The sequence below is a fragment of the Micropterus dolomieu genome, linkage group LG13 (genome assembly GCF_021292245.1).
Source record: "Micropterus dolomieu isolate WLL.071019.BEF.003 ecotype Adirondacks linkage group LG13, ASM2129224v1, whole genome shotgun sequence".
In the NCBI taxonomy this organism is placed as follows: domain Eukaryota; kingdom Metazoa; phylum Chordata; class Actinopteri; order Centrarchiformes; family Centrarchidae; genus Micropterus; species Micropterus dolomieu.
Genome location: NC_060162.1, coordinates 9975400 through 9992179, shown reverse-complemented (window position 1 = coordinate 9992179; position 16780 = coordinate 9975400). Strand labels below are relative to the sequence as shown.

Genomic DNA, 16780 nt, shown 5'->3' with positions numbered 1-16780 from the left:
TGAAACCAAGCATCTGTGGCTCCTTGCTAAAACTGTGTGGGAGCGCATTTTTAAAACCTTGTTAAATGCTATTAGAGTGTGGTTAATGGCTCTGTGTCCCCCAGTCTTTTCTCTACATCTTTGCTTCAGTTACTCCAGTCTTTATTTCACAGTTTACTTCTCTCCAACCTGTTGCAGCATCACAGCTGATTCCTTCCCATGTGTCTGCACTTGGTTCTGTTTAGCAGTAATGTTCTTATCGAACTCATGTTAGATCAGTTACAGTAATTCACTCACTGCGAATCAGTGGAGCCAGCTGTGACTGAACCTCCACATTGCTCCCCTGAAAAACATATTGGCTCTGTTGCATCTCCAGATAGCACTATTTTGTTCCAGTTAAGAGAAAAGTGTTACCCGAAGAGGTCAGAGTGATGATAAGGGCCTGATTGAAGAAGTTGAACCCGTGACAAAACATGGGCAAAGCAGGCAGAGAGCAGAGGGAGGACATCAGATATCTGAGGAGTGAACGAGAACAGATGAAGGAAAGAAAATAAAGGGATAAATCAGGATGATAGAGAGAGTTTCAAGGAGAGGAGGAGGGGCAAAAAAATTAGAAATGATATGTATCCCTCAGTGAGTCCATGTGGGAGAAAATTATGGAGAAAAAAGATGCAGATCATGAGATGATGTAAAATGCAGGTTGCCATATCTAAGAGGTGACTGATTAGTCACAGATGTTTCCTCCAGACCTCCACCCTTTAGCTCTTCAGTGCACCACAGCAGTGCTGAAAGGTGGATCAACAGAGACACCTTTCAGCAGTCTCTTTCACAGAAAAAATGTGTTACATGTGGCGGAGACATTTCGGAGAGGAGGCATCCTTCCATTTCTGGTAACTCTGGCTCGCCATAAGTTTTGTTTTGACTGCTAGCATAGATACCAGAACATTGCCATGTTGTTGTTGAGTCAACTATCTACGCTGCACAAAATCCCCTTCTACAAACATAAAAAATTATTGCTTGTTTATGTAGAGAACTTATGAGAAATCTAGAGAAATTTGCGAGTATTAAACAAATCTGCCAATGGGGTAAGCAAAAATTACATGATAAGATTTCTTGAAGCTATATTAACATATCCTGAGTCCTGACTTTAAAGAACTAGTTTAGACATTGTGAGAAATAATCTTATATGCTTTCTTGCTGAGAGTTAGATGTGAAGATTGATACCATTCTCATGTCTGTCCGTTAAGAAGCTTCAGTCCGGAGACTGTTAAGCTTAGCATAAAGACTGGAAGTAGGGGGACACAGCTAGCCTTCATATTTAAGGGACAAATATGAGCATAGTATCACTCTTGTCATCTTACTCTCTGCGAGGCGTTATTTCTCAAAATCTTGAAATATTAACCCAGTGAAAATGATTTGGTGTAAGCAATGGAACTTAAGAAATGCATGGCCTTCAGTGTTTTAAGATTGGTATGATTATTGAAATGAGCCATTTAGTTCTGTTGAAAGATGTTTGGGATAATCATTTCACAATCAAGCTATCCACTTTTTAGACTTTTAGACTTGTTTCTTGTTAGATTTAGCTAAAAACATACAGGCAGATTGAACATCTAATGGACCGAAACTAAGAGTCTAAAGTTGGGGTATGTGAAAAAATCAAGTCATATAAGAATCGTGATTCTTATCTTCTATGATAAATTAATAATTAGCAAGAAAACAGACAATATAGGTAAGGCTCATGGGAATGTCAGGAGATTGCTAAAGCCATTAGGATGAATCATCTGGGCACCACGGATATCTGGACAAAATTTCTTGGCCATCCTTCAAATATTTGTTGGGATATTTCAGCGTGGACCAAAGGGGTGGCCCGACTAATGGACACTGCCATCCCTAGAGCCACGATGCTGGCTACAAATCAGGACCATGTACCTTGAAATAAGTTTAATAATCTAATGAAAATGGAGCCTGACAAAGTAATTTAGCTTGGATCAGGAAAATAAGATTTAAATAAGATATGACTTTCTTGAATTGAACTTTTTTGCATTGATGCAAGCAGAAAGACCGCACACACACACTCATGGCTTGGTGAAATGTCTTTAAAAATCTCTAGTCATTTAATTAAAACATAATTTACAGAATAATTCAAAGAATAAGCAGCTGTAGAGTATAGGCTATAAATAAATCAATAATGTTGTATTGTTTCTCACAGGCATCTGAGAGTGGGACAGGCAGAGAATGTGTTGTTGTTCCACTCTTTGTCTCACTTTAGATGACCAGGGCCCATTAGAGTCCAGGAATGTTAATAAGCCTGAGTGTTTGGAGGAAGGCAGATGACCTACTCTTTTTAGCATCAGTTTACTGATGGAGTGACACGATGTTATGAAACTCGCACGTGGACATGAGTGTGTAACACATGCGCTTACTGAACATACACATGGGGTACAGACCAGCAGCGGTAGAAAGTAAATTTACTGTACAAGTTTGACACACAATGTACAATAGCACTGTACCAATCTGCAAACATCTGTAACATATCATGCAGTAGTCTGTAATGAGGTGAAAATTAAGTGATAATAGTTTTTGTAATAGTATAATTATATGACAGCCAAAGATTCATAAGCCAATTATGACAAAGTATCCGATCTGAACCTAGTGTTTATATTTTAACTATGTCAGCATAATTAAGGCAAATTTGTTGTGAAATTAGAAAAACAATCACCACTTCCAATCTGCCAGTGCTTAATTTCTGCTATAATATTTGTACTGCGCTTGTTATTGCACAACTGTGATGCTGATGTGTGGTTGTTAGCAGGATTTCAAACCGACCAATCCCAACTGTTCTTTATTTATTCAGGGTTCTGATTGGATCGCCGCTGTCGGGTCAGCCTGCCAAACGGACAGGAGATGTCTACAAGTGTCCTGTGGGGAAGGGGGACAACACATGTGTAAAACTGGAGCTGCCTAGTAAGAATACTATCTGTTTGAATGCTCATCAGTTGCTTTTTGTGTATTCATGGGTGAGAAAATATATGCATCTTTGTGTTCAGCAATTGTGTACTCTGCAAGTCTGTGTTTATATGGAGCTGAAAGAGTTAGTTAATTAATCAGGAAATTAATTAAATGATCCAGCATTTCAAATTTAAAGATTTGCTACTTCATTTATAACTGTAAATTGAATATCTTTGGGTTTTGGTAAAAACAAGACATTTAAATATGTCATCATGGGCTCTGGGAAATTATAACTTGCCTTTTCACAATTTTTTGACATTTTAAAGACAAATAAATTAATTAAGAAAATAAGTACGTTGTTATAATGAAGATCAGTAGTTGCAGTCCTATGGCAGGTTTTTGTGTAATTGTACTACTGTGTGTAGTCTACTGTGTGTTTAAGTCTGCTGTATATCTGACTGGGTCACATGGGGAGAAAGTTTGGCCCATCAGAACAGGAAGACGGTAAATAAACAAGGTTTTAATGTTTCATCCTTCCAATTATATCTTAATTAAACAGATAAACACAAATTTGCTCCCAGTCAGCAGCCTGCAAATCCTCTGTTAGTGTTTGCCTGCGTGTCGACACTGAGGACTGAGAGCTAGTGTGTACAGTAGATCTGCTCACCAACTCTCAGCTCAGTGATTCAAACTTCTCAACACAGCTGTTCACGCCTCAGAATTATCAAGTTACAGGAGTTACAGTTCTGCTGCTGTTGGTAAATTATTGGCTTCAAGTGCTGATAGTTTACAGTCAGGGCTGTAAATGATACCATTCGCCAGTGGGGAGTGCTGTATTTGTTTGCTCTTGGATGAGTGAGACGGGCAAAAGCCTAAAATCTCACAATTCAAGTTTAGTCTGGAAAACATCCACTGGGAGTTGATTGAGCCTGGCAGCCAGAGCCAGACCACTCAGCAAACAACTGGGAGTGGTTTATGGGATGGCAACAACAACAGTACTTTATTTTGAATGAATTTAAAGTGAAGCAGCAACTGCATGACTTAGCTTTTACCTCAGATTTATTCAGAAAATAACATTTTTCTTGAGCACACCTGGGGAACATGAGACATAATCCAAGGACATCCCAGCAGGAAGACTTCATGTTGCACTGAAGAAAAAGGCTCGTCACATGTAATGCTGATCCCTGTAGAGCAATTTCGGTCTGTACCCACTGATGACTCTCATTGGCAGACCTGTCTCTATACTGGGTTTGCCCTATTCCAGCACAGGAGAGAGATATGCCAAACCACAATGAGCAAAATTTGTGTGGTTGTTATGTTGTAATTCTTAATCACAGTTCTGCCTGACCAATAAAATTGAAAGGTGGTTATGCCAGGACTATGAAATACTGGAAACATTTTGAACAGCTATACAGCAGTGCAATATGTTCACATTATGTTTGAAAACAGAAAACATAATGTGTTGGCTGCACAATTACAAGTTCTGGCTGCATGCATTCAGGCTGAGGAACTACTTAGCAATGGTGGATGTCTTAATATACTGATCTTATCATTATAAAATATTGAATATAAATATAAAATACACAAACAACAAACACTTTTTATGCATAAATCAATATGTTTAAGTAGAAGTCACTTTTACAAATGGGATTTGACCTCTATTTTTTATTTTTATTTGCAAGAGGTAATTTCAGACCAAGAGGGAATGTGTGATAAGTCTGATTTGTTCTGATAGTTATCTGGAGTTCACTGAGGACAAAGCGTGTGTTCTCCTCTGCAGCTCCACAAAGCTGCTTTCTGTCCCACGTGGGCATATCATGGGGTGCAGGATCTTGATCCATGTCACTCATTTTATCAGATAGTTAAGAAGTAAGGATGGGTAAAGGAAATAGGAACTGTTTATTCTGCATATCTGTTCAAAGGAGAGCTCATGCTAAAGTCATAGCTGGCTGCTAATGAGAATCAGAAATAGTTAAATATCAAAATGCACTCATGGGGATTGGTAAAGAGCTAGATTCAAAATTGAAACAACATGTGAATGAGTTTGTGAAAATATGTGGATGCCTTTGAAAAAAAACGTTCCAGATCCAAAGCATTCCCAAGTTGAAGCAATAGTTTGTCATAACAAGCTAATTTTAGCCACATGTTGTGTTTGTTTAATGATTTGAATCCTCTTCATCACTGCAGCTAGGATGTTTATATACAAATGATTTTGTTTTGTGCCCTGTATCCTTTACTAATTACCATTAGCTGCACACTGAGGGACAGCACGGTAAAGTAATGAAACATCCTATATTAAACCACATGTCAGCGGGTTATTACATCTTAGGAGGAAGTGAGGAAGGAGGGTGAGCGGTTGTCCTCCTGTGGGAAAATACAGAAGAGGAATTTGTCCAGCTGTCCTTCCTCTCTGTTCTGCTCTCTTTTTGTCTCACTCTGTTTATTCATTCCATATTTTTCTTAGAAAACACAACAGTTCCCAACTTACATGAAGTCAAGGAGAACATGACCATGGGAACCACACTAGTGACCAATCCCAACGGAGGATTTCTGGTAAGGGGGTTGCTGCTCTTTTGTATGTTTTATATATATATATATATATATATATATATGAGTGATCTATAGTCCATACCAAACACAAAAAGAAGACTGAACTTTGCATATTTTACTGCAAGAAAACTGGGCAGCTAGTATATGTTTTAATAGACCTTTTCTCTCTGTGGAAACAGTAGGCTTGATCCTCCATGTTTCCCAGTGAGTCCATCACGTCCTGGGAATGTAACAGGATACTGTGAATCAACTGTAGAAATGTATATGAAAGTAGTAGGTGGCAACGCCCATTAGGTTTATGGTTATGAACTCCAGTAAAGTTGTATTTATACATGATTATGAGATTAACGGGGTGTGAAAATTACAGACGCAATGTTCTAGTGGTCAACAAATATATATTTATGCATCTCTTGGTCCAAGAAAATATAATGTTGGACTTTGAGAGCAGATCCTGTGCAGCTGCAAACTACAGCTCCAACCCTTACCGTTAATGTGGTTACCATGAGTGTTAACATAAGTCTTCAACTCTATGCCTGTGTTTATATGCTGGAATTGTACACCATTTAGAGTTAATCAAAAAAAAGTGGGGCTTAATGCGTCACATAATCTAATTTATTTATTATGACATTCCCAAACGTTAGCATGTTGCTAATTAGCAATAATAAGAGGGTGAAATATAGAAAACACAGAGAACATGATAAATAATATATCTGCTCAATTTCAGCTGGTCAGCATTGTCATTGCGAGCATGTTAGCATGCTGACGTTAGCATTTCATTAAAAGCACCACTGTGCCCAAATTCAACCTCAAAGAGGCTATGGCTGTAGACGTTTAGTCTTGTTCTTGTACAAATCCAGTATTCCTCTTTATAGCACTGAGGCTGTGGAGCATGCAGGGAAATCTATGAAAACGGGGCTGAAAGATTAATAGATGTAAATTTTCTGGTTATTGTTGGTCATTTTAAAGCCCTACTTCCCTACAGACTCAATATCTCTGTTTTCCGCTTCTTTTTTTTTCTCTCCGGAGAAGTAAAGTCTGAGGGGAACTATGGTGGTTTTTAATAGTCTGTATAATCCTCAGTTTGAGTAGTTCTTTCCTCTTGGTTTCTGTCTTCAGTAGCCCTGAACCTCCTCTCAACCGTGACTTCATACTGGTGGAAAACTAACCAGTAGCAGCCTGTCGGTTTTACTTTCTCAAGCAACTACAGTCTCAGTTTGTTTGTGTGTATGATTCCTGTCTCTTCAGGCGTGCGGTCCTCAGTATGGCTACATGTGTGGGCAGCAGCAATACATCTCAGGAGTTTGTGCGAATGTCAGCTCTTCCTTCCAGATCCTGAACTCGGTGGCACCGGCTGTACAAGGTACACACCCTCATAAAATAAGACACAACAGATCCACACAGGACGTGACGGCATTTGCACAAATTGCCTGTCAGGGATAAGAAATTATAATCTACGCTTCACAGTAGTACCACCCAAGATCCTGACATTAAACTCACCCTCCCTCAGCGACGAGGGAGATTAGAGCATTCTTCTTAATGTAAACGTGTCTGCGACCCCCATCCCTCCCAGCCCAGCCCTTCTGCAGTGTTGTATGCCCAAGTTAGGAAACAGTTTACTCGGTCTGCACTCTGTTTCCCAGGAAGGAAACAGCCTACAAAGAACTAAACAGTATACAGTCATTTTTTGTTTCTGTTTCTCTGATTCTTTTAGCGTCACCTTCTCTGCTACTCCTTTAACAGAAACAAACACGTACACAGTGCTGCAAAAATCCATTAAAATCACTCATACTATTAACATGTCACTGTTTTAAACAGAAGTAAATATAAGAACTGACTGATTATAAGAGATTGTGCTCCCTTAGATGAGGCAATTGAATTTTTTAGGTCTCTGCTTGGAGTATGAAAGTATGACAAATGGTGAAATTAGCCTATTTTAGACCAGTTACAACATGTCGATGGAGTCTGCAGTAGGGAAATACAACTTCTGCAATGCAAGATACCTTGTACTGCTTAACCCTGCATTATTATCCTACATAAGTGACATAATGTGTTAATTTGATTTTGAGGTGCTCTTTCACTCCCTGCGAGTACCTTTTATTTAATTATAATTTCTGGCATTGTTTCAGAGTGTGCGAAGGAGCTGGACATTGTGATTGTTCTGGATGGCTCTAACAGTATCTACCCCTGGTCCAGTATCATCGACTTTCTGCGACGTTTCATTGAGAATATTGAGATCGGACCTAGACTCTCACAGGTCAGTTGCATGAATGAATGAAAATGAAAATGAAAATCTTTATTGCGGTTGAAAATCTCCTTTGTCTTAAACAAATGGGTGTGTGCACATGGATGAAGAAATTATTATTAATTAGTCATTTATCTGACAATCTTATCCACAGCGACTGATTATTTCTATGTATATCAGAGGTCACATGCCCCTGGAGCAACTAGGGGACACAATGGTGGATATATTACAGTGGGAATTGAACCCAGGTCTCCCACACCAAAGGCATGTGTCTTATCCACTGCCTCATCTCTACCCTGCAATGGATGTGTTATATAAGATTAGACTGACATAGAAAAAGGGTGAATGAAGGACTATATTTGCTGCCAACTCATGATGATTTAAGTGCCCTCCATTATGGAATTTGCCACATGGTGCCAACAGTGAGGGTTACTGTAAGATGTCCTTCATAAAGCAGACGTGAATTGAACCCTTTTTAGTCTTTAAAATAATTTTAGCCTTTGCCTTAGTAAGTTATACCTTGAGTGTATTTCTGTCCACTTATTTTGGATCGCTCTTTGAAGGGGTGGTTAGTTTTTATTATGGTTACATTGATCTGTGCTGGAGCTTGTAGAGTTTTCCAGAGGGAAACACTGGAAAGTCTTCTCACTGTGGAGCCCAGTGGTTGTAAGTCACATCTTCCATGGCTGCTGAAGTCCTCTGCCTTCTGTATAAAGAACATTGTGTCATATCAACCCCAACAGACTCAACCACATCCTCAGCAGACTGTCTGGGAGGGGACACCGGGAAGAGAAGAACATAGGAGAGAAAAGGGAAAATGTATGATAATGTTTACAAGAAAAATGTGTGTGTGTGTGTGTGTGTGTGTGTGTGTCTTTTCCAGGTGGGCATAGTGTCTTATGGTGAGACTGTGACTCACCGTGTCAACCTGAGCCAATTTGACAACACTCGTGATCTGCTGCACTTTGTTGAAAAACTTCCTCAGCAGACTGGCTTCAAGACCATGACTTTCCTGGGCATTGATACTGCCAGGTACACAACATGAACCCCTCCCCCTAATTTGGCCGAGCCTGGCAATGCCAAGACACAATTTTCGATTAAGTCATCATGGTCTGGCAAGCTTTAATTAGCATTTCAGTGGAACAATGTCATTTCAGCTAGGCTGAACAATGTACTCAGAAAGGTTTCTTAACTTCATCAACATGAAGCCTTCCTATTGGTCAAACACACTGCTCACTGGGCTGTCATTGGTCAAACTTCTCCTAAACTATCCCACAGAAGTTCCCTAAATTGGTCCAACACCATGGATATGGCAGGCATCTGGCCTGCCATAGCCATTGTTTTCCAGACTTTATGATGTAGCCAAAGTTGAGCTTAAAGGGGAATTCCATCGATTTTACACATCAAAGTCTGTTTACAGGTGTTGGGTGAAATGACAGCATATGTTACAAAAAAGTTATATAAAACCCTTTTGGCTCCAGAGAGAGTTGTGCAATGTCTGATAAACTGACTCAGTGGCAGATGTGGGTGAACAGTGTATGAAAGATGTATGAAAATGAAAATAATCTGTGTGTGTGGAGTTAGAAAGAAGCGAGTTTACCAGACCTCAGTAGCCCGCTCTTTATCTCTCCTTGAAGCTAGCGGCTTGAGGCTACATTAGCTGCTGCTAGCATAACCACGACAAGCAGTAAAGCTGTGGTTTTGACAAGGAAGAAGGATGCATGGAATAAAAAAGACAATATCTCTGATTCTGCTGCATTGATGTTGATACTGACAATGTTAGAGGAATGCAATGTTATTTCGGACGTGTACTCTTTTAAGAGTGGCAGGTTTAATAAAAACCCAAAGCAATCAGGAAACAAAGAGCATCGCTGAAGAAGGCTTTTCTAAATGTTTCAACGCATGTTTGTATGCTTGGTCAGACAGGTTTATCCGGCCATGATTAGGCTATGTGGTTTAATTTCATGTGTTTGCCTCATATTATTTTTCGGGTGTTTCCTTATAATCAGCCGAATGTTGTGATTCCAGTAACTACCTGCTTTAGCTTTTGATCTGGAATCGTAAAGTCGCTGAGATTGTCATGACGATGTATAATAACAGGCCACGGAGTTCACCTGAACCACAGGGACTGATCGTAAAGCTAACCTCCCGCTACTCTCCAGAAAGTGAAATAGCCAATAAAGTATTTTAGGCCCAGGGTCTGCAGGTGCTCCAGAAGTTGTGTTCTTTTGACTGAATTTTGAAAATTTCCTACCATTTAGGAAGGAGGCCTTCATGCCAGAGCGTGGTGCACGACCTGGGGTGAAGAAAGTCATGGTGATCGTGACTGATGGAGAGTCACATGACTTCCATAATCTCAACAAGGTTATGGAAGACTGTGACAATGATGACATCGAGAGGTTTGGCATTGCTGTGGGTTCAAACTACTTTTGTGTTGTTTTCACAGATTATTTTGCTTACATGTTTGTACTATGTTTTCTGATCTTAGGAGGAACTGATCTCATCTGAACTGTTGGGTCAGTTAAATGAGTTTATACTTTTTATGCTCTGATGTTGTTAAAATAGTTTATTATTGTTTCCAGGTTTTGGGAGACTACAATCGTCAGAACAAAAGTGCAGAAGAAGTGCATAAGTTTATCAAAGAGATTGAGTCCATCTCCAGTCAGCCGCTACGAGACCACTTCTTCAACGTGTCTGATGAGGTGGCTTTGTTAACCATTGTGGATGCTCTGGGAAGCAGGATTTTTGCCTTGGAAGGTATTGCTATAAAAACTTTACCTTAGTATTCCTACTCCCCAGCTTTAAAGAAATAGTTTGACATTTTGGGAAATATGACTACTAGCTTTCTTGCCGATGAAAAGAGCAATCGACCAACTTGTATCTCTGACTTCTCTGTCTGTAGGCCTACAGTAAAAATGAAGCTATAGCCAGCAGCTGGTTAGCTTAAACAGCTTAGCACAAATACTGGAAACGGGGAAACAGCTAGCCCGGCTTATGACTGTTGTTTACCAAGAAAAAGTTACAGCACTCCAATCTTCAGTTTTTTGTGTAGAATAAAAACATAAAACAACATATTAATTAGTGAGCTTTTGAAGAGCTAATTGATGGAAGCTTAAGTAACATGCAGTTAGCGGTAGATTATTATACTATATTTACTGCATGAGAGTGTTATTAATCCGTTCATCTAACTTTCTGCAAGAAAGGGTTACTAATATGCTATTTCCCAGATTGTCTCACTATTCTTTAAAAGAGAACAGTTAACTCTCTTTTGACTCAACAGTTAATCAGTAATGTGACAATCGGATACTTACTTATAAATTTAATTATGTGCTGTTTATTTTTGTGTAAAAAAGGTAAAATTAACTTTACCTTCCTCAGCTACAACTGGCAATTTCACCTCCTCCTTTGAGATGGAGATGTCCCAAGCCGGGTTTAGTGCACATACTTCTAAGGTAAGTCTAAATCCAATTATTTATCTGAGAAGAATATACAAATACCATATTTGCAAAAGAAAAATCACTGAACCAGACTGAGATGAGACGAGTTTGTTATATCTTTAGATCACAGTGAAGTGTACATGTCTTTAGGCGTTTAGTTTAAAAGGAACTGTTTATTGTATGTGGTTGCGTGCAAGTGCGTGTGCTGGCTCAACTAATGAACTTGTCCAGACACAATGCGCCAGTGTTATCTCTGGTGTATCTTCAAGCCTTTGGTGATTCACCTCAGTCAGTAGTAGTTTCCAGGCACAGACTCTCTCTGTCCTCTCTGCTCACACTGCTGCAGACTTCAGACTGACTGTGTTTGGTCTGATTGCATGAGAGTGTGCGAGACAGACAGAATAAGAGAGATCGAAAGGCAAACACGAGGTATGTGCAGCACGAGAGACGGTGAGAGAGGTTGAATCAGATGTTTGTTCACTACGGTAAAAACGTGCTTGCTTTTGCCCCTTCACATGCCTTTTGGATTCATTAAGCATTTCTTATGTCTATTTAAAAACAAACAGGCTCCCCTCTTACGCCTCTCTTCCTGCTTCTGACTCACATTTATCACCTACTCAGTCACTGTGTACGCTGTCTCTGCGTCTGCACTGGCTCATTCAGCTTAACAAAAACAAAGACAACCAAACTGAGTTGTCCCACAGTGTGCGAAACACGTGAGGCCTTGCTTTAATGGTCAGTAGTGGGAAACAGCCTCTTCATGCAGTTCATTGTGAGAAATGATACGTCATCTCCGGTGTTACAACTCCCCTTCCTTTTAAACAATTCTGTTTCCTGTAGACAATCAATTCAGTGTCTAAATGTTTCAATACTAGTTATACTATTGGATATTTTTGGATAGTTGGATACTAACTAACTACCTTTACTCCACTACTGTACTTATGTACAATTTTGAGGTACTTGTACTAATACTTAGTATTTTATGCTACTTTATTCTCCATCTCCACCACATATAAGAGGTGGCTAATACTACACTACATTTATTTGACAGCTTTAGGTACTAGTAACTTTGCAGGTTCAGATTTAAGATTTAAAAAATGTATGTTTAGTAAATATAATATAATTTTATAGATTAATCCACCCAAAAGCATATAAAGTATTTAAAAGATCTCTACTTAAACAGCTGAAACATATAACACTGCTTACATACTAATGTATCAGTAATAACATTGAACAATATTATTGTTATAATATATATAGTTTTACTTTTGATACTTAAATTTTGCTGATAAAACTTCTGTAGTTTTACATTAAGTTTTGTATGCAGAACTTTTACTTTTAATTGGGTATTTTCAGATTGTGGTATTTTGCAACTTTTATTTAACTAAAGGATCCAAGTACTTCTTCCACCTCTGTTTTTATACCACAGGGAATTAAATTAAATCCTGCATACTAAAGGAAATTGTTCTTAGTCTTCTAATCTCATATCCAACTGTTTCTGATATCACCTCTGTTGTCTCCCGTAGGAAGGTGTGTTACTGGGAGCAGTGGGAGCGTATGACTGGAACGGGACAGTGGTAATGCATACTGCTGGAGGAACAATTGTTCCAGGGAAGAACCAGTTCTTCGACCCAAAGACTGAGGCTGGGTACGAAAGACTTTCTGGGTACCTCGGTGAGTTGACTTGTAATATCTTAAAGGTCCTGAGGAATATTTTCTCAATCAGCTTCTCAGTATAAGTGATGGGATCCTACATAAGCCATGGATGTATTACAGCAGCTGGAGATGGCACACAGTCCCGAATGAAAATTGCTCGCCGGGCGCATAAGTCAAAAATGTTTTCTAGCTTCCAGGTTTGCTTACGTGTTGTGTGGCTCATTGCACATGTGCATTATTGTTTATGTTTTAGGCCCCACCTGTGCGTTCCCGCTAGGTCCACATAAAAGTCACTTTTGTAGGTGGTGTAAACGTTTTAAATGGATTAAAAATTCCTCAGAGATAAAGTAATATAATTCACCTTATTTGACATTTGAGGTGTTCTGTCAAAAGTTTTAAAGACTTTGAGCTAATAAAGTACATGTAAACTCACTTTATTACACCACTAGTACGTTTTATAGTATTAATTGCAACATAGAAAATCTATAGAAATCCATAGAAAATCCAGGAGTTCTGTCCTCTAGCCCCTAAATAAAATTTGTGTAAAATCTATGACTTACCTCAGCGGGACACTATGAGGCAACCTCATGTTAAGCGGCCGGTATAGGCGATAAAATGAGAGTTACATTGCGATTCTATGAATTCTAGGTGAGTGTCACATTTGTTATACATGTTATATTGAGGCATTACAACGTTTGAAAATGTACAGTAATGGAGTTTTAACTTTACATATTTAGTTTAATCATAGAGAAACACTGAAGATTTGATCCAAGTTTTAAGGGGGTTTAAGCAAAAATGCAAAGACATATACCTGAAGCTGAACAAAATACAGAGAATACACACTGTGGAGCAGTTTTATACACTTGTGTGAACAACCCTTATTTTTTGCATAGTTTTTGTATTAAACAGAGAGAGCTAAGATAGATATTTCAAGAGATTAAGTGAAATTTTACAGCTGCAGAATAAATATATCTCTGTTGCACGGAGGAGTAAGATATATAATTTGTCTAACTTTGACAGCAGATGCCTCTCTCTCTCTCTGTCACATAAATAATATACACAGGCTCTAGTCTCCATCCTGCTGCCTTTTATGGCTCCTAGTGCAACCACAGCATCTTAAGTTATTTAATCAAAATGTCATTAGAAAGAGCGCTAGTGGGTGCAAGCTCGCACACTGTAAACTCAGCTGTTGGCACATGCTCATATGGAAAGGTCTGACTGTGTGAGCATGCACATCTGTGTGTTTTCCTGTACTACTGTTTTATAGTTTCCTCCACACAGAGCTGTAAACAGCTGACTGAGGACGCATTAAAAATATCCCACATAGAGAGCCAGGGTGTGTTTTTCTCATGCAACGTTATGGTACATGTCTGATGATGCACTAAATGTAACATGGTATGTGCTTGTGTATGCACATGTCTCTTCAGGCTATGATGTTCAGTCAGCATCCACGCCTGATGGAGAGCTGTACATCACAGGTGCACCGCGGTATAACCACACAGGCCGGGTTGTTATCTATCGTCTAAATGAAGACAACAACATTGTCATCTCACAGATATTAAAAGGAGAACAGGTGAGCCTTTTCCAGTTTGGTGTCTGGGTGTCCCTCTGTTTAAGTGTATTCAGTGTATTTTTGCAGAGATGTCTATCATCAGTCTTTCTGAAAAGATTATACTTCATGAGTCTGTTCATATTCTAAGCTAACTCTGTGTATGTTGCACTTACTAATATACTTTAAGTAAGATAAGAAAACATCAGACTGTATTTATCCCGAGGGAAAAGTAACATGTTACAGCAGCACAGAGATAGGCAAAGAGGTAAGAAACTTTGGTGCAAAACACAACAACATTGGACAAAACAAAATAAGAATATTTTCCGGATCAGTAAAGTATTGATCACAGAGCCTGAAAAATGTTCACATAATTCATTAAACAGCTATAAAAACACAGCAGTGAGAGCTGTTTTACCTTAAAATGAATGTTTCTCCTCACCAGGGTCTGTGAAAATTATCCACCCACTTCCAGTATTTTGCACCAAATAAAATATATGGCTCTGACCAGATGTTGGAGCTAATAGCTAATTGTGCTCTCTGAGCTAACTGGGAGGTATCCTTCTTGAGATTTTACAGCCATTACTTTTGTAATTTTTAGAGTTTAAGGCACACAGACATGTTTTTATGTTGCTCTACCCTTAAGGTCTCATAATCTGGTTTGTTTTCTACTGTCCCATGTGTGCGCACATCTCATGGATGATGTTGCTCGGAAACCCGTCTATAGAGGTCAGAAGCAGATGAGTGAACATTCGTGCTTCAGCGAGTTCAGCGCCTTAAGGGTCAACACTGACAGATTATTTCTGACTCCTCTGTACAGATTGGTTCCTACTTCGGCAGCGTCCTGCAGACTTTAGATGTGGATGGGGATTCTTACACAGATCTCCTCTTGGTCGGAGCTCCAATGTACATGGGCACAGAGAGAGATGAGCAGGGACAAGTCTACGTCTACAAACTCAACCAGGTACAAAAGATTGCCAATTTGGTATTTTGTGTGCGTGTCTTTGATTCAAAGAGATTATGTCAGATTTTACAGAAACTGACACCAAGAAGATTGTGATGGTGCTGTCCTTGTGTTTTTTCTTTGCTCCATTACCAGGACGGACAATTTGAGCACGAGTTCACTTTAAAGCCTGTCAATCAGTGTTGTAGTGCTCATTCAGCCAGCTGTACTAATAAAAATGAGCCATGTGGTGCCCGGTTTGGCACAGCCATTGCAGCAGTATCAGATCTCAACCTTGATGGGTTTAATGATGTGGCTATTGGTGCACCTTTTGAGAACGACCACAGAGGGGCCGTCTACATCTATCATGGAGATAAGACGTCACTGAAAGAGAAATTTGTCCAGGTGAGAACAGTTCCAGTGCCACTAAATAAACCATTAAAAACAATGTGGAATTGTTTATTTAGATTAAAATAAATTTCTGGAATATTTCAAAAATTGTCATGCTAACCTTTCATCTGCCACCTCCAATATACAGACTCAGGGAAACAAGGACAAAGTATATCGGGACAAACATTACAAGCCTCCCAGCTTTTCAAATAAACATGATTTTCACTTGAATCATTTCAAATGTTTGTGTTTTTGAGTCTAAACGAAAGTAAACACAGAAAGTAGACGCCTGGATTAAGCATGTTGGTTAACTGCATAGGGATATACAGCCTCTCACCCAACATTATTGTTGTAATGTTGGATCATAGTGGGTGAAGGAAAATGCATAACCATTTGCTTGTGTTTATTGCTGATGGGTCACACGTAAAATAGCGTTTCACTTGTACAATCACTTTTTCATACGGAGAGCTTTTCTTATGGGGAGCTGACCATTTAGTCCAGCTGTACGTTGTCTTTTCTTGGTGAAGTGAAACTCCTTCTCCAGGATTACAATGTTGAACAGAGCAACAATTTCATTAGTTGTAACTTTTGTTACACAGCTGGGACCACTCTCACCCATGGACACATCTGCATTTTTAGAACATCTAGATGTTTGGCATCACCTGGACCCACTTTTTCGTAAAGTAAATGTTTTCTTCCTCAGCTGACTTAAGAGAGCAGTGAACACCACCAGTTACCAAAAATGTTGCCTTTAATTCTTTGCCTTTACTCTTCAGTTAGATTTATCTTCTCGTCAATGCACTGTGGTTCGAATAAATACAGTCAAGTGAAAAAACTTGTGATCATAACATCATAATAATTATTAATCCACCATTGCGTTTAGCTATTTGAGTTTTGTTAGAAGATAGTATACCGCAGTGAATGTTGACTCACAAGTAAACAAACCAGTTTGTGTTGAAAAATATGCAGGGTGGTTAGGTCAGACAGCAAGTTGAGCCTATGTAGATCCTTACGCAGTTAACCATAACGGCTATTACAGGGGGGTACTTTCTGTGTTTGAAATGATTCATCTAAAGATCATGTTT

The 16780-nt window shown here is 39.1% G+C and overlaps 1 protein-coding gene across 1 annotated transcript in view; it reads left to right on the top strand.

Annotated features, from left to right (window-relative positions):
• The window catches only part of itga1 (integrin, alpha 1), a 53280-nt gene that overhangs the window by 24736 nt on the left and 11764 nt on the right, over nt 1–16780 (top strand). The window contains exons 3-14 of the mRNA XM_046066819.1: nt 2834–2943; nt 5393–5481; nt 6724–6838; nt 7605–7732; nt 8604–8752; nt 9982–10132; nt 10303–10477; nt 11099–11172; nt 12684–12831; nt 14241–14386; nt 15183–15326; nt 15462–15710. Of these exons, the coding sequence (XP_045922775.1) occupies nt 2834–2943; nt 5393–5481; nt 6724–6838; nt 7605–7732; nt 8604–8752; nt 9982–10132; nt 10303–10477; nt 11099–11172; nt 12684–12831; nt 14241–14386; nt 15183–15326; nt 15462–15710 (1678 nt within the window). The remainder of the gene's footprint in view (nt 1–2833; nt 2944–5392; nt 5482–6723; nt 6839–7604; nt 7733–8603; nt 8753–9981; nt 10133–10302; nt 10478–11098; nt 11173–12683; nt 12832–14240; nt 14387–15182; nt 15327–15461; nt 15711–16780) is intronic.